Source organism: Vombatus ursinus, unplaced genomic scaffold (genome assembly GCF_900497805.2).
Source record: "Vombatus ursinus unplaced genomic scaffold, bare-nosed wombat genome assembly UNPS02014812.1, whole genome shotgun sequence".
NCBI lineage: Eukaryota > Metazoa > Chordata > Mammalia > Diprotodontia > Vombatidae > Vombatus > Vombatus ursinus.
The window spans coordinates 39,449,793-39,473,639 of NW_020954590.1; the positions used below are offsets into that span (position 1 = coordinate 39,449,793).

General features: G+C 35.4%; 1 protein-coding gene across 3 annotated transcripts in view; it reads right to left on the bottom strand.

The window, feature by feature from the left end:
* The window catches only part of LOC114053839 (ankyrin repeat domain-containing protein 12-like), a 190,164-nt gene that overhangs the window by 124,760 nt on the left and 41,557 nt on the right, over nucleotides 1-23,847 (bottom strand). For all 3 annotated transcript variants that reach the window (XM_027876962.1, XM_027876963.1, XM_027876961.1), the window contains one exon: nucleotides 246-383. In XM_027876962.1, coding sequence (XP_027732763.1) covers nucleotides 246-332 — 87 coding nt within the window. In that variant the 5' untranslated portion in view covers nucleotides 333-383. The remainder of the gene's footprint in view (nucleotides 1-245; nucleotides 384-23,847) is intronic.

Genomic DNA, 23,847 nt, shown 5'->3' on the forward strand with positions numbered 1-23,847 from the left:
TCATATATTCTCCATCTCCTGTAATTTTAAATTATTTATGGATTTATTTATGTAATCCCTATATTCCATTAACATAATTAAAGTTGGCTATAACTTTACTGTTCTTATTTCCATATTTTAACTACTGTCTCTAAAACTACTATTTTTGATTTTATAATGTGTTATACTTCAAAAATACTAAAACGGCCATATGGTTCTTCTCTGCTCCCAAATAATTAATCCATTTTAAGTAGAATGATTTTTACCTTTCTTCCAGATGGTTTTTCTACCATGTTGCCGTCACTGTCAGAATTTTCACTCTGAACTGGTTTTGTGGACCCAGATTTGGGCATTTTATAGCTGTTCAGCTAGCTGAGTCCTGTATCAGTCTTCTCATCATGTGTCTGTAAAGGATGGGATAAATTAGGGCTATTGGGAGCGATATCCAATGAAACCCCCTTATAAAGTTATTTTTATATGTTTAAATATTTTGTTCTTCTATAGAATCATTCGAAGAGATCAAACCCAGTCCCACATCTACCCCCTCCCAAACCATGGATCTTGTCTACAACATTCCCAAAGTAGGCACTCAACATCTGCCAACGTGGTCTTTTCACCATCTCACTTCTAAGTTCCTCCATGCTTTGTACTGTTGTCCTCTGAGTATGCAATGCACTCTACCTTACTTCTGCTTCTTAGAATCCCAAGTTTCCTTCAAGATTAGCTCAAGCACAGTCTTCTACACGGAGCATTTCCTGATGTTCCTGATAGTCCTACTTAGTAAATACTAGTGCCATTTCCCCAAATTACCTTGATCTATTTGGTATATTTCTACATATGCAGGTTGTCTCCACCAGACAGATGGTGTAACTCTCCAGCACTCAGCACAACTCTTAACATATAGGCATTTAATGAATGCTTGTTGACTGTATCTCCATTAAAATCTCAAAAGTAAGCCACAGGGGGTCTGAGACCACAAGTTCTGTAAGCACCATAGAATGTGATTTATTTGGGTGTTCCGAAGTTACTCTATTCATGCCCTTGCCATCCACCCTGCTGCTGTTCCTCTGGGACTTCCTGTGGCCATGCTAGTTTTATTGGTGAATTATCCACTGCAACCCCAAACAGGAAACTTCACATAACTTGCATCAGACTCAAGACCATGTTGCCCTTCCTTCCACTGTCAATCTTTTGCTCTGAGAATACTGATTAAATCAATACCACTACCACTGCTTCTGGGAAGAACTTGCTAGCTGGCTCCTCCATGGTTCCATTCAACATTCCTGTGACTTCCGGAAACAATTCCCTTAGGTATTGTCTCTCCCTAGAAGCTCCTAGAGGGCAGGGGTTGTCTCATTTTTATTTTGCATTTGTATCCCCAGAGTTTAGCACATTGCTTGGCATATAATCAGTTGGGTTGTTTTTTTTTTTTTTTTGGTCAATTGAGGTTAAGTGACTTGCCCAGGGTCACACAGCTAGTAAGTGTCAAGTGTCTGAGGCCAGATGTGAACTCAGGTCATCCTGACTCCAGGGCCAGTGCTCTATTCACTGTGCCATCTAGTTGCCCCCATAATAAGTTTTTAATAAATGTTTTTCATTCAGTTGGATTCTGCCCTGGTCATATCACAGAATTTTAGAATTGAAAAAGACAGAAATGACTGGGTCAAATTACACCTGGGAAAAAATCCCTTCTACAACACATTCAATAAATAGTCATTCAGTCTTTGCTTGAAGATATCCAATGATGAGGATCCCCCACCCAAAGAAGCTGATTTCACATAGATACCTCGAATTATTAGGAATTTTTTCCTTATATCAAGACTAAATTTACCTCTTTCAAACTTCCACTTAATGTTCTCAGCAGCCAAGGAGAACAAGCCTAATCTCTCTACCAAGTGAAGACTCTTCAAATACTTGAGGTAACTATCACATTTCCCCTAAGTCTTTTCTTCTCCATGCTGAATATTCCCTGGTTGGGCATAATACATACTGAAATAGTAAAAGTGGAAAGAATTGTCAATTCTTGACTGAATAAATGGAGTGAGGAAGAGCTAGAAGTAAGTAACACAAATGTGCAAACCTGAGTGCCTGGCAAGAGGGTGGTGCTCTTGACAGAAATATGGAAGTTTGAAAGAGGGATGGTTGCAGGGTCAGTGGAAGATAATGATTTCAGTGTTGGAACATGTTAAGCTTAAGAAGTCCACAGGATATACAGTTCAATAGTTAGTAAGCAGCTGGAGACGTATAAACGAGGCTCAGGAGAGAAACTAGGGCTTGATACACACACATATATGTATGTGTTATGCATATATATATGTCATCTGTATAAAGATGGTAATTGAACTCTTAAAAGCTGATGAAATTACTAAATCAGAGAGTATAGAGAATAAAAAAGAGTACAAAACAAAGCCTGAGGGTTCATAACCACAATTATGGGGCATGATATAGATGATGAACATGTTTTTTCCACTGGTGGTTTGAAAGCTATTAATATGTTAAAAGAGCATATTGCTCAGGGAGAACCTCAAAAAAGAATAGTTTAGCCACAAGAACTGCTAGAATGGATGGAAGAATTGATAGAAGAACTGAAATCTGATAAAAATTAAATATGAACACATGGAATTGAAATCAACAGCCTGGAGCAACAAGTAGACTCCTTACTTGAATAGCTGATACCCTAAAAACTGAAATGAAGCACAAAGAACTATTATAAAAACAGTCAACTTGGAAAAAAGGAAAAGGAAAGATAATCCAAGAATCAATAGATTCCCTGAAACAATGACTAAACAGAAACTGTGGATTCCACATTTCAAGAAAATTACTGGAGCTAGAGGGCCAAGTGAAAATAGAAAGAATCCACTAATGTCCTTCTGAAATATACCCTGAATTAAAACTCCTAGGACTATCAATGCCTGGGCTGCCAGATCAAAAAATACTACAAGCATCTAAGAAATAAAGACAGCAAGTACCAAGGAATTACATACATGATCACACAAGATTTGGCAGGAATTTCATAAAAGAAAGACAATTTTGTAAGATGACAAGCAAAAGGCAAAAGAAAAAGGCTTACAAGAATAATTTATTCTACAAAAATGAAGATAACTTAAGAGTTAGAAAAATGGACCAGTAGGAAAAAAAGAGAAGCCATTTAAGCACTCACTTTGAGAAAACACAGCTATGTACAATCTTTAAAATTCAAACAAAAGAGATGAGAAAAACCCAGAAAGAAATCTATCTTTAAGAATTGTGAAAGGACTAAATGATAATTAAGTGTTTACATTCCAAGGAGGAGAAAGGGGGAACTCTGTCCCTTGAAAACTTCAAGGAGCTAAGATAAACTGAGGGACTTGGTAGAGTTTTATGATGCTCTCCTTCAACAGAGTAAAGAAAAAGGAGGAATAAAGGAATACATTAGGGAAGAAATGAGGAAGAAGGAACTTAATATTCTTCACAATAGAGGTACAGCAGACTCATACTATATAAGCAGTGAGGCAGGAGTAGAAGATCAGAAATTTTATGAACTGAACTCTTACCTGAATCAGGAGAAAGTTGAATACACATGTGTATGCTTATATGTAATGGAGATATTAAGATCGTTAGAGAAATATGTAAGGTGATGGAGAAAGAAGAGGGAAAGTGAAAACCAAATGAAGTTCATGTAAGAGAAGAAAGGGCAAGACCCAGCAACTTAGATCTGAGCTATGTGAAAAGAAGAAAGGCAAAGGGGTAGAGTTATATCATTCTAATTACAGATAACTAGCATTAATCCTAATGTCTAATTTTCATGCCTTCTTATTTTTTGCAAAAGGGGCAACTAGAGGCAAAAAAAGCAAAAATAATTGAATAAGACACAAGTAAAAAGAAAATACAATACCTTATACTCTACATCACAGTAAACTCCAAATACATAGACACATGACCTAACAGAGGACAAAGGAGTTATCATTCACAAGTATGATAAAAAGAAGAGAATTTTTACTTAATCAAGGAATAAAGATGATCATAAAAGATAAAATGAAACAATTCTGATTACATAAAGTTAAAGTTTCTGAACAAGGAAAACAAATGGAGTTAGAATCAAAAGGGAAATAATTTGGAAATAATTCACATCATATTCCACTGATAAAGAGAAATTTAAGATACATAAAGCAATAACACAACTATATATGAAGAATCATTCTTCAAGAGTTAAGTGATTAAAGGACATGAACAGGCAATTCTAGCTCTACAAGGAACTTAAACAACCCTATGAAAAAGTATACCATGTTACTTAATAATGAAAGAAATGAAAATAAGAGAACTCTGGACTACCACTTCTCTCATCAAATTGGCATAGATGACAAAATAGGAAAACAAATTCTTGGAGGAGTTATGGGAAGACAAGTACATTACTGCACTACTGAAGTAGTTGTGAATTGGTTCAACCATTCTAGAAAACAATTTGTATTACACCAAAATGTCACTACACTCTTCATTCTTTGACTTAATGGTACTACTATTGGGCACATACCCCAAAGAAGTGAAAGATAGAAAGGATCTATATATACAAGAATATTTACAGCAGTGCTTGTTGCTGGAAAGGACTGAAAACAAAATAGGTATCCATCAGTTGAAGAATGGCTGAACAAATCATGGTACATGAATGAAATGAAATTTTATTGTATCTTTAAGAAATGAAGAATATGAGATTCAGAGAAATACATAAAGACTTGTATCAACTGATACTGAATGAAGTGAGCAGAACCAAATAATAATTTACTTGATGACCAAAATAATGGAAGGAGAAACAAATCTGAAAGACCTTTGAACTTTGAAGTGGCAACCAATCATAATCAGTAAGTCAACAAGCATTTATTAAGTGCTTACTATGTACTAGGCACTGTGCTAAGCACTGGGAATACAAAGAAAGGCAAAACACCATCTTTTGCCTTCACATTCTACTCGGGGAAATGTGTATAAAAATGTGTAAATATAAGATACATACAGTGTAAATGGAAGGTAATTTCAGAGGAAAGACACTATCAGTGGGGTAGGGGAGCAGGAAAGGCTTCCTACAGAAGAGGAGATGTGAGGAGAGTTTTGACAGAAACCAAGGAAGCTAAAAGTCTGAAGAGCAGGGGCAGAGCATATCAGGCATGTGGTATAGCCAGGACGAAGGCACAGTCAGGAGATGAAGTGCTTGGCTATTTGTTATAAGGGAAGACTTCTATTTGGGGAAGGTGGGTTGGCAGACAATGAGTGATAGTCTATAAACATTTATTAAACACTAGAAAAAGAACATAAATATAGTGCTTTAAAAGCTGCATAAAAGGAAAGGAGGGGAGGCAGAGAAAGGGTCAAAACAGCAATTTGTTACAAATCGGTTAGGTTTAAACATGTATTTAAAAAAGAAAACACTATATGATGGATATCTTATACAGTCTTCTTCTCTAGTCTTTATGTATTAAGATCACTGGACCATAGAAAGAGACTGTGATTTGTTCATTGGAAATTCACAATAAAAAAGAACGTGGCTGTTTCTTTGTTCCTTGTACTCACAAACAGGAATAATGAAAATTCCAACCACTTTTATCTTCATCATGTCCATTTAACTTCAGCCTCACATACCACATGGTCAAAGTTCAGACCTCATCATCATCATCCAGAAATGAACTGCCAAGTTATTTTTTCAATAAATTTTATTGAAATCTTTTGTTTTTTCATCACCAAAATTTCCCTAGTACTCCTCCCCTTCCACTTCCCAGAGTCACCCCATATATCAAATACTATTTTTTAAAAGAAAAAAATAAGAAAAGGGCGGGGGGAGAAATTAGCAAAACCAGTCTACACATCAAAACCATCTGAAAATATATGCAATGTTTCTTATCCAGGGGCCTCCCACTCCAGCAAAGAAGTTGGGTCAAGGTATCTTCTCAAACCTCTTCTTTTGGGTCATAGTTGTTCTTTGTAATTTTGCAACATCTGACTTTGAAATTTTGTGGTTGCTGATCCTTCCATTTACACTGTTGTCATTGTGAATATTGTTTTTTTGGCTCCAGTTACATTATGCTACATCAGATTATCTCAGTATTCTCTATAGTCATCATATGTGTTATTTCTTACAGCTTAGTCTCTTACATTGATGCACCACAATTTATTTAACCATTCCCTAATTGATGGGCTTCTATACTTTGTTTCTAGCTCTTTACTACTGAAAAAAGTGTGGCTATAAATATTTTGGTGTATGTGGAGACTTTTTTCTTATCAATGGCCTCTTGAGGTAAAAACCTAATAGTGGAATCCTAGGGTCAAAGGATGTAGACATTTTAGTCAATTCATCTACATTATTGCCAACTGCTTTCCAAAAAGGGTGTGGTGATGCACAGCTCTATTAACAACGCAATATTGTGCCTATCTTCCCACAATTCCTCCATTCCTCCATTTTTTTTCATCTTGCCAATTTTCTGGGTGTGAAGTAAAACCTCAAAGTTATGTTGATTTGCATTGCTCTTATTCTTAGTCACTTGGAATTTCATTATTAATAGCTTTTAGTCCTTTAGAGAAACATTTGTTTATATCTTTTGACCAATTATCTAACAGGAAAGGTTTTTGGTTTTTACAATATGTGTGTGTGTGTGTGTGTGTGTGTGTGTGTGCGCGTGTGTGTGTGTGTGTGTGTGTATAATTGATTAGTTGTCTATATTTCTCAGATACCAAGCCCCTATCTAAAAAATTTGATACACAAAAAATTTCCCATTTGGACATTCTTATCCTAGGTAAATATAATAATTTTCATTTTACAGAATGAAATTTTTAAGTTTCTTAAATCAAAGTTGATTCTATCTTTTATAATTGCCTCTATTTCTTGTTTAGTTAAGAATACATGTACTACTCAAAGGCATAAAACGTACATCTGCTTCTCTTCCATTTTTAAAATATAGTGTAGTCTTTATTTTGAAAGTGACACATGCATTTTGAATTTGTTATGGAATATGGTTTAAGATGTTAACCTAAGCTTAATTTCTACCAGACTGTTTTTCAGTTTTGCCAGCAGTCTTTATCAAAAGGAAATTATTTCCTAAGCTATTTATGTTTTCCAATTTATTGAATGCTTGGTTACTAAGCTTGATTATTTCTTATTCTCCATCATTTTCTGTTCCATTGACTTGCTTTTTTATTTTAAAAATGGTTTTGAAGTCTGTTGCTTTATAATACAGTTTAATATCTAGAAGGGGTATTCTTCCTTCATCCCTACCTCTTTTAGTTATTTCTCTTTATATTCTAGGTCTTTTGTTTCCAAGTGATTTCCATTAATATTTGATTATTTTCTGTTAAGTATCCCTTTGATAAATTGATAGGGCATTAAAATTTTTTATTATGTTAACAAAGTCCACAAACTAGCAATGAATATTCTTCCATATATTTAAGTTCTTTATTTTTCTAAGTAATATTTTATAACTGAATCTGTGTATTTTGTGCGTTTTGGTAAACTGATCTCCAAATATTTTATGCACTTTCAGGGTTTTCTGAAATGGAATTTCCCTTCCTTGTATTACTTCTTAGATTCTGTTATTACTATAAAGAAATACTATTTATTTTTGTGAATTTACTTTGTATCCCAAAACTCTGCTAAAGCTATATTATTCTCAATTAGTATCTTTACTAGTTCCCTAGGATTTTCTAAGTAAACCATCAGGGTCATTAACAAATAGGGATATTTTAAATTTCCTCTTTGCTTACCTCTGTGCCTTTTAATTTCTTTTTTAAAGTCTTATTATTATTGCTATTACTTCTAGGACTATAAAAAATATTGGGAAGAACAGAAGTATTACTTGATAAAAGAAATTTTCTTATGTTTCTGATAGTTTGGTTAATTACCACCCTATTTCCTTAAATCTCCTCTCTGGGTCCATTCCTATATCCCCTACCCACCCCCCCCATTTCTGGATATCAATTGCTCCCAAAAACTCTAATTGCCCTTCTCCTGAGGTGGGATACTCTCCATGGAGGAACAACATTCTCAGAGGTAATGGCCTTTCTGAACACCAAATTCCTACAAATAATACCCACTATAAGATCTACATCTCTCATTACAGAATATTTCAACCCCCCATCCCTCCACAGGAGGGTGTTTCAATGGGATCCCCTCCGACCACTAAACTACCTTTTTTCTCCTCCTTGTTTCAATCCCTCCCTTTGCCATCTCACCCATTCTCTTCCTGAATAACTACATGAATCTTTTTTCTTCATTGTTTGCTATTGACTTGATACTTGATCAAGTATCTTGACACTTGATACTACTGACTGATATTTGATCATATAGTCCCCTCTATCTTCTTTTCTTTTTATGTGCCCTCTTGTTCTGCAGTTCAATCCCAAAAAAACTAAAACAAAAACAATGATCCATCTGTAAGCATGGTATGGTAAGGTTTAGCCTATCATGTATCAGTCCCTCTTCCTAGGGTATACTCTAATAAAAGAGCAATCATTTTCAGATCCCCACAGATATACCAAGAACTTTTCATACTTTTCAAGGGAAGATTCATGTGCTGAATATTTTTGTGCTCTCTTGCAGAAGAATCTATTATTTTAAAATAGAATAAAAAACTTTAGATTTTTTTTGATGAACTAAGATCATAAAGTCATTTAGAATAGATTGCTTTTAGTAGAGTATATCAAGTACTGCTATTGTTTTTTTTGCAAATAGATGTATATTTATGTATCTAGATGTACATCTAGATAGATGGACAGATAAATGATAACTAGGTATGCTACCATCCTAGGTATATCTAAAGGCCCTGTCCTACATCCTATTCTTTATTTTTTTTAATTTATTTTGAATTATTAACAATCACTTCCATAAGCTTCTGAGCTTCAAATTTTTCTCCCACACCCTCCCCACCTTCCTCTCCAAGACGGCGTGCAACCTGATATAGGCTATACATATACATTCCTATTAAACATATTTTCCCATTAGTGATATTGTAAGTAAGAATTAGAGCCAATAAGAGGAACCACCAGAAAGAGGAAACAAAACACAACAGAAGGAAAAAAATAGCAAATAGTATACGTCGATCTGCAGTCAAACTCCACAGTTCTTTCTTTTATCTATCCTGGTTCTGCTCATAGAAAGCAGCAATCTTCAAAACTGCTTGGTACTGGCTAAGAAATAGAGTGGTGGATCAGTGGAATAGGTTTGTTTTTTTTTTTTACCATAACTATACATTAATTGGTAAATTGTACATAACTGCATATTATATTGGTTTAATTAAAATTGTCATTAATGTGATCAATTGAGATGGTGGAGGTTTTTTTTTTGAAAAATAAAGTGAAAATTTTGATGCACAGCTGAATGAAGTTTATGGAACTTCATGGAAATCATTTTTAAAAGTGATCAAAGACTTTTGGGTAAACTATAAGGCAAAAAATTGCTAAGAAATTCTCAATGATCTTCTCAAAGCCTACAAAGTTAAGAGAAGAGTAAATGATTGAAAAAGTATTTATTTAGTGTTTACTATATGCCAAGCACTATGTTAAGCAATGGAGACACCAGGAGAAAAGTCAATACAGTCTCTGCTCTCATTTGTTCTAATTGGAAGAGGTAACACATAAAACAGAATTCAACTGCAGGGGAGAGATGGAAAAGCTCAGCAGTCCTAAGGTTGAAGCTACAGGGTAGACTGCAAGGCCCAAGGACCTAGAGAGCACACATGTAGAACAAATGATAAGGACTGGTGGTCCCTTTATCACACCAGAAAGTTGAAAGTTGATGACTCTTACCACACTCAAATAGAATCAGTGGTCATATCTTTCTTTTTGACCTGCCACCCCAAGAGGTCAAGACTAGTATAGGAAAGGTTTGGTGGAGGGAGAAAAGATAACGCCAGAAGGAAGGGCTTCTTGGGTGGTGGATTTTCAATTAATGTTCCAAGGGCAGCTAGGTGGTGCAGTGGATAAAGCACTGGGCTTGGAATCAGGAAGACTCATCTTCCTGAATTCAAATATAGCCTCAGAAACTAGGTATGCGACCCTGGGCAAGTCACTTATCACTATTTATCTCACTTTCCTCATCTGTAAAATGAGCTGGAGAAGGAAATGGCAAACCACTCTAGTATCTTTGCCAAGAAAACCTGAAATAGGGTCACAAAAAATTGGACACAACCAAAACAACTGAACAACAATAACAAATGTTCTATGGTGTGTAGGTAGCCTAGGGGTCAAGAGAGTCTTTGTTGAATATTAATAATAGCCAACATTTACATATCCTTCCAAACTTTGCAAAGCACTTTACATATGTTATATTTAGAACCCTTTGAGGTAGGTGCTATTATTTTACAGATGAGGAAACTCAAAAACTCAAAAAGATTAAGTGACTTGCTCAGATAGTATAGTAAATATAGTAGATATAGTAAATATCTGAAGCAGGATTCTAACTCAGGTCTTCTTGACCATAAGGCCAGTGATTTATCTATTATGTCACCAAGCTGTCCATTTCTTAAATCTCTGGCTCTAAAAATCTTGGATTTACATTTGGACTTCCTCCCAAAAAATCCAGATGCTATCAGTACTGGGAACACTTTATTCAAGAAATCTCCACAATGGAAAAGTGATACCAGGGCAAGAGAGGGTTCAAGCACACGGCTGCTAGATGCTGAGGAAGAATGCTATGAAGGTTAAATATGATAGGAAATCAATGGTACTTAAAGTTTAAGTGAGCTAAATGAGCAAAATTTTGTTTAGTAAAAAAAAAAATTTAATATTAAACTGGTTCCAAAGAAAACAGTGGTGAGGGAAATCTAAAGCTATATTTAAAATCAGTGCAAAACTCTTAAAAAAAAATCCTATTTTTATGAGTATGTAATGGTAGGATCAGTCCTATATAGAAATTATCTACGTAGCACAATTGGAAAAGTGGCAAAAAGATCCATGTGACAAAAGCATCTCCTTGACCTACTTGCCAAACCCCTTAAATTTTCACCATTGATTCCTTAAAGGAATCTAGAAACTGACACTTTTTTTTTTAACAAGATGAAGGTATTATAATTCATGGTTAAGGTATTATATCAGTGAGCTGATATAAAAGCACAAATTGGTACTCATATGACACTTAGCAAAGAGCAGCAGCCAGTATAAACAGAAAGGACAGATAACATATGTGTGCAGAATATGTAACCTTAACTGGACTACTTTTTCAGAATACAGAGGTATGCAAAGGTGCGTCCCAGAGTAGATATGGTATGGCAAAGAAGACGTTGGGGAATATGGGTGGAGACGAGGTTCTCAAATAATTAAAAAAAAGGATGGTGGCCCTCAGAAAATTAGGCAGAAGTGCTACTGACAACCTACCTACTTCATAATTTTGCTCAGGCTAGACCTGACAATAAAAATAGATATGTACAGTGACTTCAACATAGAACTAGAGGATATGCTATATTAGCTACTACATATTATGCCAAGATTATTTTTGGAAGTTAGCTATCAAATGTAGGATGAGAAATAAACAAATTATAATTTTTCATCAAGAATATTTTAGAAAATAAAAACTACATGACATGATGGAATACTTATATAAATGATCATGGTAGGCATTCTGAAATTTGATTACCGTCTGAGCCCCCAGAACTCTCAACCAGTCCTTCAATTTGGGTTGTCCAGAGCAAAGTGCTGGAAAAATGACTAAACAGAAAAAGATTAAGAGCTATTATAAGACCAGGTCTAAGTCAGAAACCTAGAAGAATGATTCTAAAACATCTACAAGCAAAGCCTCAAAAAAAAACCAACCAAACAAACAAAAAACACACACAGCTTGCCCACAAAGATCAATTGGAATTCCTAGAAAAAATGAGGTCAGTTTAAAAAATGACATTCTAAACGCAATGAGAATTATAGAGGAGAGAACCGGAAAAGAAATGAGATATATGGGCAGCTAAGTGGTGCAGTGGATAGAGTGCTGGGCCTGGAGTCAGGAAGACTCATCTTCATGAGTTCCACGTCTGGCCTCAGAAATTTACTAGCTATGTTAACTCCGGGTAAGTCACTTAACCCTGCTTGCCTCAGTTCCTCACCTATAAAATAAGCTGGAGAAGGAAATGGTAAATCACTTCAGTATCTTTGCCAAGAAAATCCTACATGGGGTCATGAAGAGTTGGACATGACTGAACAACGACAACAACAACAACAACAACAACAACAGGAGGTATCAAACCTTATCCAAGAGACTCCCTGAAATCAGAAAACAGAATTTAATGACTCTATAAGAAAACAAGAAATATTAAAATAAAGTCAAAAGACTAAAAAAATAGAAGAAAATATAAGGTATTTCATATAAAAAACAACAGATATGGAAAACAGACCAAGGAGAAATAATTTTAAAATCACTGGACTACCTTATTGTCCATGACCCAAAACAGAGACTGGGGATCATATTTTAAGAAATCATAAAAGACAACTATCCAGATCTCTTAGAATGAAGTGGAGGGCAAAAAGAAATTAAAAGGAATCCATTGGTTACCTCCTGAACCTCCAAAACGAACATTTCTAGGAATGGCATAGCTAAAATGCAAAACTTCCAGATCAAAGAAAAAACACTGCAAATAGCCAGAAAGAAAGAGTTCAAATACTGAGCCAGGATTATGTTGATGTCTCCCTCAATATATTAATAACAGTAACAATGGCTAACATTTACATGGTGCCTACTATGTGCCAGGCACTGTGCTAAATACTTTAAAAACATGTCACTTGATTCTCACAACCACCCTGGGAAATGGTGCTATTATCATCCCCATTTTACATTTGAGTAAACTGAGGCAGAATGAGCTTAAGTAACTTGCCTAGGTTTACACAGCTAGTAAATATCTATAGTCAACTTTGAACTGAGGTCGTCCCAGACTCTAGGCCCAGCACTCTATCCACGTGCCACCTAGCTGCCTCAATTATACCATGAGCTCCCTGAGAGCTGACTGGTTTTTTTGCCCTTTTTGTATCCCCAGCACTTAGCCCACTGCTTGGCACATAGTATGAGCTAAATAAACGCCTGTTAACTTGACACAATAAAAAAGGGAAATGACAAATGCTGGAGGGACTAGGGAAAAACAGACACACAGATGTTTAACTGGTGAAGTTGTGAATTCTGCAAGGCATTTTGGAACTCTGCCCCAAAAGTTACAGGACTATTCATACCCTGTAACCCTGCAACACCACTCACTACTAGGTCTATACCCCAAAGAGATCAAAGAAAGAAAAAAAGGTCTGACATGTAAAAAAAAATATTAGAGGCAACTTTTTTGTGGTAGCAGAAAACTAGAAAATGTTAGTTTTTACTTGGGCACTTGCCAATGAAATAGGCAGTCAGAGGCACTGCGGAGAGAATACTGGGCCTGAAATCAGGAAGATTGATCTTCCTGAGTTAAATTCGGCCTCAGACACTTACTAGCTGTGTGACCCTGCACAAGTCATTTAATCTTGTTTGCCTCAGTTCCTCACCTATAAAATCTGGTGGAGAAGGAAACGGCAAACCACTCCAGTATCTTTGCCAAGTGTATCCCAAATGGGGTCAAGAAGAGTTGGTTGGACATGACTAAAAGTGACTGAAACATGACTGAAACAACTGTACAACAACAGCAACACCCTTCAATGGGAAATGGTTAAGGAACTTATGGTAGAGGAATTTAATGAAGTATTATTCTAAAAGAAATGAAGAAAGACAGTTTCAGAGTGAGACAGAGTGAACTGAACAGGACAGGAGAAAAATTTAATACTACAACAATGTAAAAATGAACAATTTTGAAAGACTTAAGAACTATAATCAATGCAATGATCAATTATGACTCTAGAAAAATGGTAAGAATGTTACCCACCTTCTGACAGAGAGGGAAACACATATGCAGAATGAGACACACAGTTTTGAACACTGTCAAACTGATTTTCTGTTTTGCTTGACTATATGTATTTTTTACAATGGTTTGAAGTTTTTTCTTTTTGTCAAAGGGGGCAAATTAATGCTTGATAATTAGAAAAAAATGAAATATAATTAAAAATAAAGTATATTATAGTAATGTGATCTGCAGTCACTTCTCCTCCTCGTGAATTTATTTTAACCTTGTTATAATACTCTCTGAAAGCATGAAAAGACTAACAAGCATGTGCCCTATTTTAAGAAAACTGGATAGAGTATCCAAGAGCTGATTATTTGAACTATAAAAGATCAATTCCAATATTATGTTATTATAATTAGTGTCTTTGTTTTATTTATTATTTTAAAATGCATGAGAGGCAGTGCTACATAATGGATAGTGAGCTGGCTTTTGAGTCAGTACATGTGAGTTCAAGATCTGCCTCTGACACATCCACTGAACCCCTGAATGCTCTTAGGCAATTCTCTAAGATTCTAGTTGCGGAAAAGGTGTTAACCAGCATTGTTAGAAAGAGTTCTTTACTACCAATGAAATCACACCCCCAGTACCTATCCCTATTCCTATGTGAAAATACATGATAAACTTCAGAGTTTCTTTCTTTTCATACTGAATAGGTGGTACAGAAAGCTTTACTGTAAATCCAAGGGCTACAAGGAATAAAAAAGGCTGGAAACTCTTGCTCTAAAGTATTTTGAGACTGATGAGCAAAGCAATGGGGCAGCGAGGTGGCACAGTGGATATAGCACCAGCTCTGGAGTCAGAAGGACCTGAGTTCAAATCCAGCCTCAGACACTTGACACTTACTAGCTGTGTGACTCTGGGCAAGTCACTTAAACTGCATTGCCTAGCAAAAACAAAACAAAATAAAATAAACAAAAAATAGCAAGACATCCTTGCTAAATCCTGATCTGTGATATATGAAAATAAATTATAATTTCAGAGATACTTTAAAAACCAAGGATTTCCCAAAGGATTCACTGTAGCCTACTTGTTCCATTTTAAGAATACAGTCTTCATAGGGGTAGCTAGGTGGCACAGTAGATAGAGCTCTAGCCTTGGAATCAGGAGGAACTTAGTTCAAACTCAGCCTCAGACACTTGAAACTTACTAGCTATGTGACCCTGGGCAAGTCATTTAACCCCAAGTGCCTCACCAAAAAAAGAAAAAGAAAATATAGCCTCCAGTGGCACTACTTTAAGATACTGAAAATGCTGGTTTAAAATGGCCACAGTGCTTCCTGAATTCCTCCCCCACCCCAAGCTGTTTGTGTTGTCCCTGAAATTACTAGGTATTCATTTATATGGGTACACATAGTCTTCCCCTTTAGAATATAAGTTCCTAGAGGTAAGACAATAGTTCTCTTTTTCTTTAGACCCCCAGGACTAAGCCCAGTACCTAGTAGGTGCTTAATAAACACTTGACTGATTGATACACTAGTCACAGGGACAATACCCTTTCTAATTGGAAGACCCAAGACTGTTGGTGGCATTTCAAAAGAATTTGAACTAGACAGATAACAAGAAGTTAGAACATGCTAACCCTGAAATGTCAGTGACCAATAGATTATTTTTCAATCATGGCTTGCCAGCAGTATTTCTCTATCATCATTCCCCATGACCTCAAATCAGCCCCTGACCACCTAAAATCTTGAAACTTGAGGAAAAGAACAAAGCTGTTCTTCAATACAAAAAGAGCTGGCAATCTTAAATTAGTAAAAGAGTGAAAATTTCCTTTGGTTTCACTTCAACATTATTGAGTGAAGTGAGAGACACACAAGTATAATATACATATAGTCCAAGTCACTTGTTGTTCCTCATAATTTGCTAAGAGCTAAAGGACAGCAGGTTTCTAAGTACTTTTTTTATTCTAAATACTTCTTAGAGTTCAAGTCACATGAGACAATTATTAAGCTTGATCTTAGTTAATTTTAAAGTACTCTACAAAATCTATATAAGTAAAAATATTTGTACAATGTCTTGAAATATGGATGATCACTTATTTTTATTGCTTTTTTCTTCCATTTAAAAGAACCACATAATTATAACCACTAATTTCATTTATTTTTTACTTTTTCGTAACTAAAAAAATTCTTTTTCTTCTCTTTGATAAACAAAAACAAAAATATTTGTTTTTTACTTCACTTGGTGATTTCATCAGCTCTCATGGATTTGATTACCAATTTACCCATCCTACCCCAAACTCTCTGCTGACCTCCAATCTTGCATCTCCAGATGCCTTTCAGACATCTCAGACTGGATGCACAGTAGATATTTCAAATTTAACATATTCAAAACAGAACTCAGTATTTTCTCCCATAAAAATTCCCCCCTTTTTACCTTCCCTGTTACCATAAAGAGCAAGACAATCTTTCTGGTCCCTCAGGTTCCCAACCTAGGAGTCATCCTAGACTCCTCACTCTCTCTCACCCCCCAAATCCAATCTATTGCCAAGTTCCGTTGGTTTCACTTTTGCAACATCTCTCAAATGTGCTTCCTTCTCTCCTCTGATACTGCCACCACTCTAGCGCAAGCCCTCATCACCTCACACCTCGACTACTGCAATACCTTACTGGGGAGTCTGTCAGTCTCGTCTCCTCCCACTCCAATCCATCCTCTATTCAGTTACTAAAGTGATTTTCCCAAAGCTCAGATACAACCCTCGTCATCCCCATATTCAATAAACTACAGTGGCTCCCTATTGCCTTCAGGAGCAAATACAAAATGCTCTGTTTGACATTCAAAGCCCTTCATAACCCAGACCCTCCTACCTTTTCAGTCTTCTCACATCTCACTTCCTGACACATACTCTTTGATTCAGGGACACTGGCCTCATCTATCTGTTCCTGAAATTCTCTCTGACTGTTGCCCCTGCCTGGAACGCTCTCCATCCTCCACTACACTTATGGACCTCTCTAACTTCCTTTAAGCCCAAACTAAAATACCCTCTTTTACTGGAAGTCTTCAACAACCCCTCTTAATTCTAATGCCCTCCCTTTGCTAATCATTTCTTATTGATACCATATATGACTGGTTTTGTATATATTTGTTTGCATATTATCTCCCGCATTAGATGGCAAGCTCCATGAGGGCAGGGACTGTCTTTTGTCTCTTTTTGTACCCTCAGAGCTTAGCACAGTGCTTGGCACACAGTAAAATCTGAATGAATATTTAAAGACTGATTAACACAATTTACCTCACAGGATACTCATCAAACTTACTGCTTTTTCTTGTGTATATTTTTCTCATGCAGAAATTATAAAGTCTCTCAATTACCTATCTTCACTGTAAATCATATTAATTCTCCACTTTATATAATTTCCCTTAAAACTGAAAATATCTATTCATATTGTGACATATATTGCTACCTACTTGAGATACTCTGATGAATACAATCAAAATGCTCTGTGACTGCTATGTGACAAGTCACTGACAATTTGAAAATAAATTAAACCAAAACTATTCTTCAATAAGCTGTTTAGTCATCATTCATTTAATCTTAGACACGCAAAACTTTTCTGGCTTTCTAGAATAAAGTCATATGGTAGTAGGGATACCCGAACTGAACTGGCTGAGACATGGATGTTGCAAGATACCTTGCTCAATAAATTATACATTCTATTCGTCTCGTATTTAGCATGACAAAACAGATTGCCAAAATGCCCTGAAACGTGATTAAAAAGTAGTTATTAAACTCAGGACATTCTTTCTTGAATAGGGTAAAGAGGATAACTTTCTTAATAAAATCTGAAAATATAATCCACAGCATGAGTATTGTCTCTTTTCATTTTAATGATCCAAATTACCATTAGCCATATTAATACAGTGCCCCCGGGAAAAAGAAAATGGGTTAGTAAAGCCCGGAAAATGGAGTTTAAAAAAAAACAACCCCCCACACAAATAGCTATTCAAAAATATTATCAGATTTAGATGAATTAGGATTTGCTATCAAGTTTAAGATGAATTAATAAACAAAAATGAAAACCTACAAAATGTCTTTCAATAGGATAAAATAAAAATCCCTCTGCCTGGCACCTGAGACCCTAAATTTCCAGCCTTTATCACATTATTTCCCTTAACACAAGTCACCTGCTAGCCAAAATAGACTATTGGCTATTCTTTGAGCTTGCCTATCATTTTCCTACGTCCATATGTTTGCATAGGGTATCCTTCATGCATGATATGAACACTTTGCTTTCAAGGCAGAGCTCAAGTACCAATTCCTCCAAAACCTATATTCTCTTATCTCTCCTGCTCCTACATTCCCTCCAGCATTTGTCATTTTTCTTTTCTATCATGTTAGCCAATCTTATAGGCATGGGTGGTACCTCAGAATTGTTTTAATTTGCATTTCTCTAATCAACAGTGATTTAGAACACTTTTTCACGACTACAGATAACTTTGATTTCTTCTTTTGAAAACTGTCTATTCAAATCCTTCGACCAGTAGCTTGCATTATTTGTTAGATTGATCCTCAGCTACTTTATGTATCTTACAGTTATGTGAACTAGGATTTCCCTTTCAAGTATTGCCTCTTGGATTTGTTCTTTGTTATTATTATATTAAAATGCTATTGATTTTTGAGGGTATATTTTGAAGGCTGCAACTTTGTTAAATCCTTAGGATTCTAAGGATTTTCTAAGTAAACCATCATGTTACATAGACAAACAGGAATACTTTTAACTCCTCTTTACCTCTCTTTCCACCTTTAATTTTTTTCATTTGTCTTACTGCTATGGCTAGAATTTTCAGAACTGCATTAAATAATGTGGAAGGAATAGGAGTCCTCTGTTTACTCCTGCATTTATTAGGAAAGCGTCTAGTATATCCTCTTTGCATCTGATTCTTGCTTTTGGTTTTTGATACATAACATTTTATGATACTAAAAAAGTTTCTTTATGTCTATTCTTTATAGGGTTTTGTTTTTTAAGCATAAATGAGTATTCTACTATGTCAAAGGATTTCCCTATTTCTCTTGAGATAATCATGTGGTTTCAGATGTTTTTATTTTAATATGATTAATTATGTTGATTTTTTTTCTCCTAATGTTAAACCATCCTTGCATCTCTAGAATAAATTCAACTTGGTCATATTGAATCTGACTCACTGTAGTCTCTTTGACAGGAATTCCTTTAAAATTTATGAATTGATATTCATTAATGACACTGATGTACAGTTTTCCTTTTCTGTTTTATCCTTCCTTGGTTTAGGTATTAGGACTCTATTTGACTCATAAAAGGAATCTGAATTTTCTTGCTCAACTTTTGAGAATAATTTGGTACTAATTGTTTTTTTAAAGTTTGATAAGGTACTACTGTGAATTCAACAGGACCAGGAGTTAATTAACTTTTGTATCTAGTTCTCTATATTTCTGATATTAAATTACTGGAGATCTTTATTTGGTTTTTTGTTAGTTTTGATATTTTATATTTTGGAAGTTATTTCTCATTATTTTTGAGGTTCTGAATTTTGTTAGCACATAAATATGTATAACAATTCCGATCTTTTTATTTCTTCTTTGTGATTTTACCTTGTTCATTTGCTATTTTATCTGATTTTTTATTTTATTTTTAATCAGAGTGGCAATGATTTATTAATTTTATTAGTCTTTTCAAAGAACCAGATTTTAGGTTCATATTTTATTTCTGTAGTTTTTTGTTTCCAATTTATAGTTTCCTCTGCCAATTAAAAAAATTCCTATTTTTTCAATCTGTAAAAATCTGTCTTCTCTGCTATCACCTGCCCCTCACCATTAAGAAATGGAATACAGACAAAACCCATTACAAACATGTATAGTCAAGCAAAACAAATTTCTACATTAACTATAAACAAAAAAAAGTCTCATTCTGTATTCTGAGTCCATCACCTCTTGATGAAGAGGTGAGTAGTATGTTTTATCATTAATATTCTGAAATTGTAGTTAGTGATTACATTAATCAGAGTTCCTAATTTTTTTGAAATTGCTTGTCTTTACTGTATTGTTATCATTGTGTAACTTGTTCTAGTTCTGTTCATTTAACTCTGTATCAGTTAATACAAGTCTTCCCAGGTTTCTCTGAAATCATCAGCTTAATTATTTCTTACAGCACAATAGTAATTCCATCAGCTATACCATAACTTGTTCAGTCATTTCTGAATGTCTGGGCACCCCCTAAAATTCTCATTCTTTGCCACCTCAAAAACAGCTATAAATATTTGTGTACATCCTTGAGAGTTTGTATTGCTTAGGACTAATCCCTCCCTTATTCTACCCTTCCTTTAATTCTCCCTTCTCCCCTTTCCTACCTATTTGTCTTATTAAGTGAAATGTATTTCTGCACCCAACTGCATATTCATCCCTCCTTTGCCTCCTGTCTTGTCTGCATAGATGTCTACTTGTCTGAACTGATTATGTGAGATAATTTCCCTTAATGTTCCTTTCTTCCTCCCACCTTCAGCATGTACTCCTTTTCCCCTTTCTTTCCATTCTTCTCTTGAAATCAAGATAAAACAGAACCATTCCTAAACCTTCTATCTCATTAAACTCTCTTTATGACCCCTATGATGATAAAGGGTTCAGTAAAGACACGTAAAATCATCTCTCCATTTTAGACTGTAGGCAGTTTATTTTTGTTTAATCCCTTATCATTGTTCATTCATGTTTACCTTTTGTGTTTCTCTTAACCCCTATGTTTGAACTCTGTTTATACAGGTCTGGTATTTTCATTGGGAATGGTTGGAAGTCTCTATTTCATTAAAGGTCTAATTTTCCCCTTCAAGATTATATTTAGTTTTTCTGGGTAAATTATTCTTGATTGTAAATATATATCTTTTGCCTTCTGGAATATTATATTCTAAGCTTTCTGCTCCTTTATAGTGGTAGTTGTAATTCATGTGTGATCCTGACTGTGGCTCCAAAGTACTTGAATTCTTTCTTTCTGTATGTGGGCTGGATTATGTTTTATTTTATTTGTTGATCTGGAAGTTCTGGATTTCGACTATAACGTTCCTGGGAGGTTTCAATTTGGAGTTTCTTTCAGGGGGTGAGTAAGAGGATTCTTTCTATTTCTACTTTGCCCCAGGTTTTAAAATACCTGGAGAGATTTTTTTTTAAGAGGGCATCTAGGCTCTTTTTTTTTTTATCATAATATTCATGTAGTCCAATGACTCAATTTCTTTTTCTCCTAGATCTATTTTCCAGGTTGGTTATTTTTGCTATGAGATACCTTATATTTTTTTCTATTTTTTAGTTTTTGGGTTTTGTTTTATGATTTTTTGATATTTAAAGGAATAGCTTCTATTTGTTCCATTCTAATTTTCAATGGGGCTTGTTTGGTCAAGGTTTTCTGTACCTCTTGTGCCAAACTATTAATTCTTTTATAATTCTTTCTTTAATAACTCTCATTTCTTTCCCAATTTTACCTGTAGCACTCTTTTATTTGTACAAAACATTTTTCTCTCTTATAAAAAATTATTACTCATTAGAAGAAATTAAAGCTATCTAGAATCATATGAAAAAATGCTCTAAATCACTTTTTTCTTTTTTATTAATTTATTTTTCATTTTCAACAATAACCTCCACATGCTTTTGAGTTTTAAATTTTTCTCCCCCTTCATGCAATCTGATATAGGCTCTCCGTATACATTCCTATTAAACATATTTTCACATTAGTCATATTTTAAGGAAGAATTAGAACTAATAGGAGGAACCACAAGAAAGAGGAAACAAAACAAAACAGAAGGAACAAAAAAAGAGCAAATAGTATGCTTCAATCTGCATTCAAACTCCATAGTTCTTTCTCTGGATGTGGATAGCATATTCCATCATGAGACTTTTGGTGATTCTTGCATTGCTGAGAAGGGCTAAGTCTATCAAAGTTAGTCATAACACAACGTGGCTGTTACTGTGTACAGTGTTCTCCTGGTTCTGCTCATTTCACTCAGCATCAGTCCATACAAGTCTTTCCAGGTTTTTCTGAAGTCTGCCTACTCATCATTTCTTATAGCTCATCATTCATATACCTCAACTTATTCAGCCATTCTCCAATTGATGGGTATCCCCTCAATTTCAAATTCTTTGCCACCACAGAAAGAGCCGCTATAAATATTTTTGTACATGTGGGTCCTTTTCCCATTTTTATGATCTCTTTGGGATACAGCCCTAGAAGTGCTATTGCTGGGTCAAAGGGTATGCACATTTTTATAGCCCTTTGGGCATAGTTCCAAAATGCTATCTGTGGACTACTACCCCCTCCAGACAATTAGCCCAGGTTTTATATACCTTAAATTTTTTGAATGTCCATAAAGATGGGATTACACCTGTAGAAAAACACTTTCAAAAACGCAGGTTTCCTGAAGCCAGAGTTATGTGGAAAGACCCACGTACAGGGAAGTGGAAAGATCCAGATCCATTATCAACCTGGGAGCAAGCGTATGTTTGTGTCTTTCCAGAAACCTTTGATAAACCTGTCTGGATTCCAGAGAAAAATGTTCGAACCTGTTCCACTACTCACCACCCAGATGAAGAAATTGAACCTGCAGCAGAAACGGAAGCGAACTATGAAGAGAAAGAAAAGACTTGCAATGATTCCCCTGCTCTCTACCCAGCCATCATATGGACACTGTGACCAGCACTGGACTTATTTTCCTTTAAAGCCTGTATAAAACCCCACAAGCATTTATGATAGCTTCCTCCTTCTCCAATAGTTTAGAACCTGGATTTGTGAACTTGACACAATCCAGTATTTTAGAATGGAATGTAACCTGTCTTAATTGTATTATCGAGCAATGTATTGATCGAAATGACAAAATTGTTCTATTGGTTGAGCAACCATCCTTTGCTGTTTTTTCCCACTAACCTTTCTCATGAATGGTTCCAATCTTCTGGGGAACATGCCCTTCAATTCATCTCATCATCACTACACAGGTCAAAAAAGATTTGCTGGGCTTCTCACTACTGGATTAATTTCTGTTGCTTCCTTAATTATTATATCCACCCTGTCTTCTATTGCATTGCAGTCAGAGATACAGGATGCACGATTTGTAAATGAACTTGCAAAAAATATTAGCTTAGCCTTACGAGCTCAAGAAGCCATTGATAGGGATTTATCATATAAAGTTAATCTGTTAGAGCAATCTGTGCTATATATTGGAGATGAACTTGCAGAATCAGAATTTAGAGCAAAACTGAAATGTGATTATTGTTTTACTATGATATGTGTTACTCCTATAACTTATAACTCTAGTATAGTACGTTGGGATAGTATAAAGAATCATTTAGAAGGTGTTTGGCAAAATAGCAGTTACGCAGCTGATTTATCTTTTCTTATAAATGTAACCCAGGCTATTTCTGACAGTCTATTCCCAGGGATTCATCCTCAGAGTTTGGCACAAGAGATCTTAGACAAATTGGCCTCGTTAAATATTTCCAAAACTATCACTGATTTATTACTTCATCTTTTTTCTTGGGGAATTTTATTAATCCTAGTTCGCCTTGTTCTCCCGTGTGCAGCTGCACTGATAAAGTCATGGTTCCAATCTCTAGCCACAGATATTCATCACCTCAAGCTTCAACAAAAACTGAAAGGGGGAGATGTAGAGGGCCAGCTCTGATCAGTCCAGAAAAGGGTTAAAGAATTCAGGTTGGAATTTAATTCCTGCCTGTTCTTACCTTCAAGGGCTCACTTTATCAGGATGTTGGCTCACCACTCGCCTATTCATTAAGGGGCTCCTGGAACTGCCTGACCGTGACACAATAACAGTCTGGCATGAGGGATAATATGTGGCAAACTAGGGAGGACTAGTCACATACTTTTGACATAAGAACCTGAGATAGCCCTGAGAATGACTGTCAAGGCCTGTTAATTGACTGTTAATCTCTATCGTGTAACCATTTGCTTAAAATGATGTAATCCTTTTTTCTTGACACTTTTATTGTATGCTCCTTTGATGTATGTCCTGAAAGCACTTTTTTACCAAGCTCTGAACCTTGAAAGTTATCA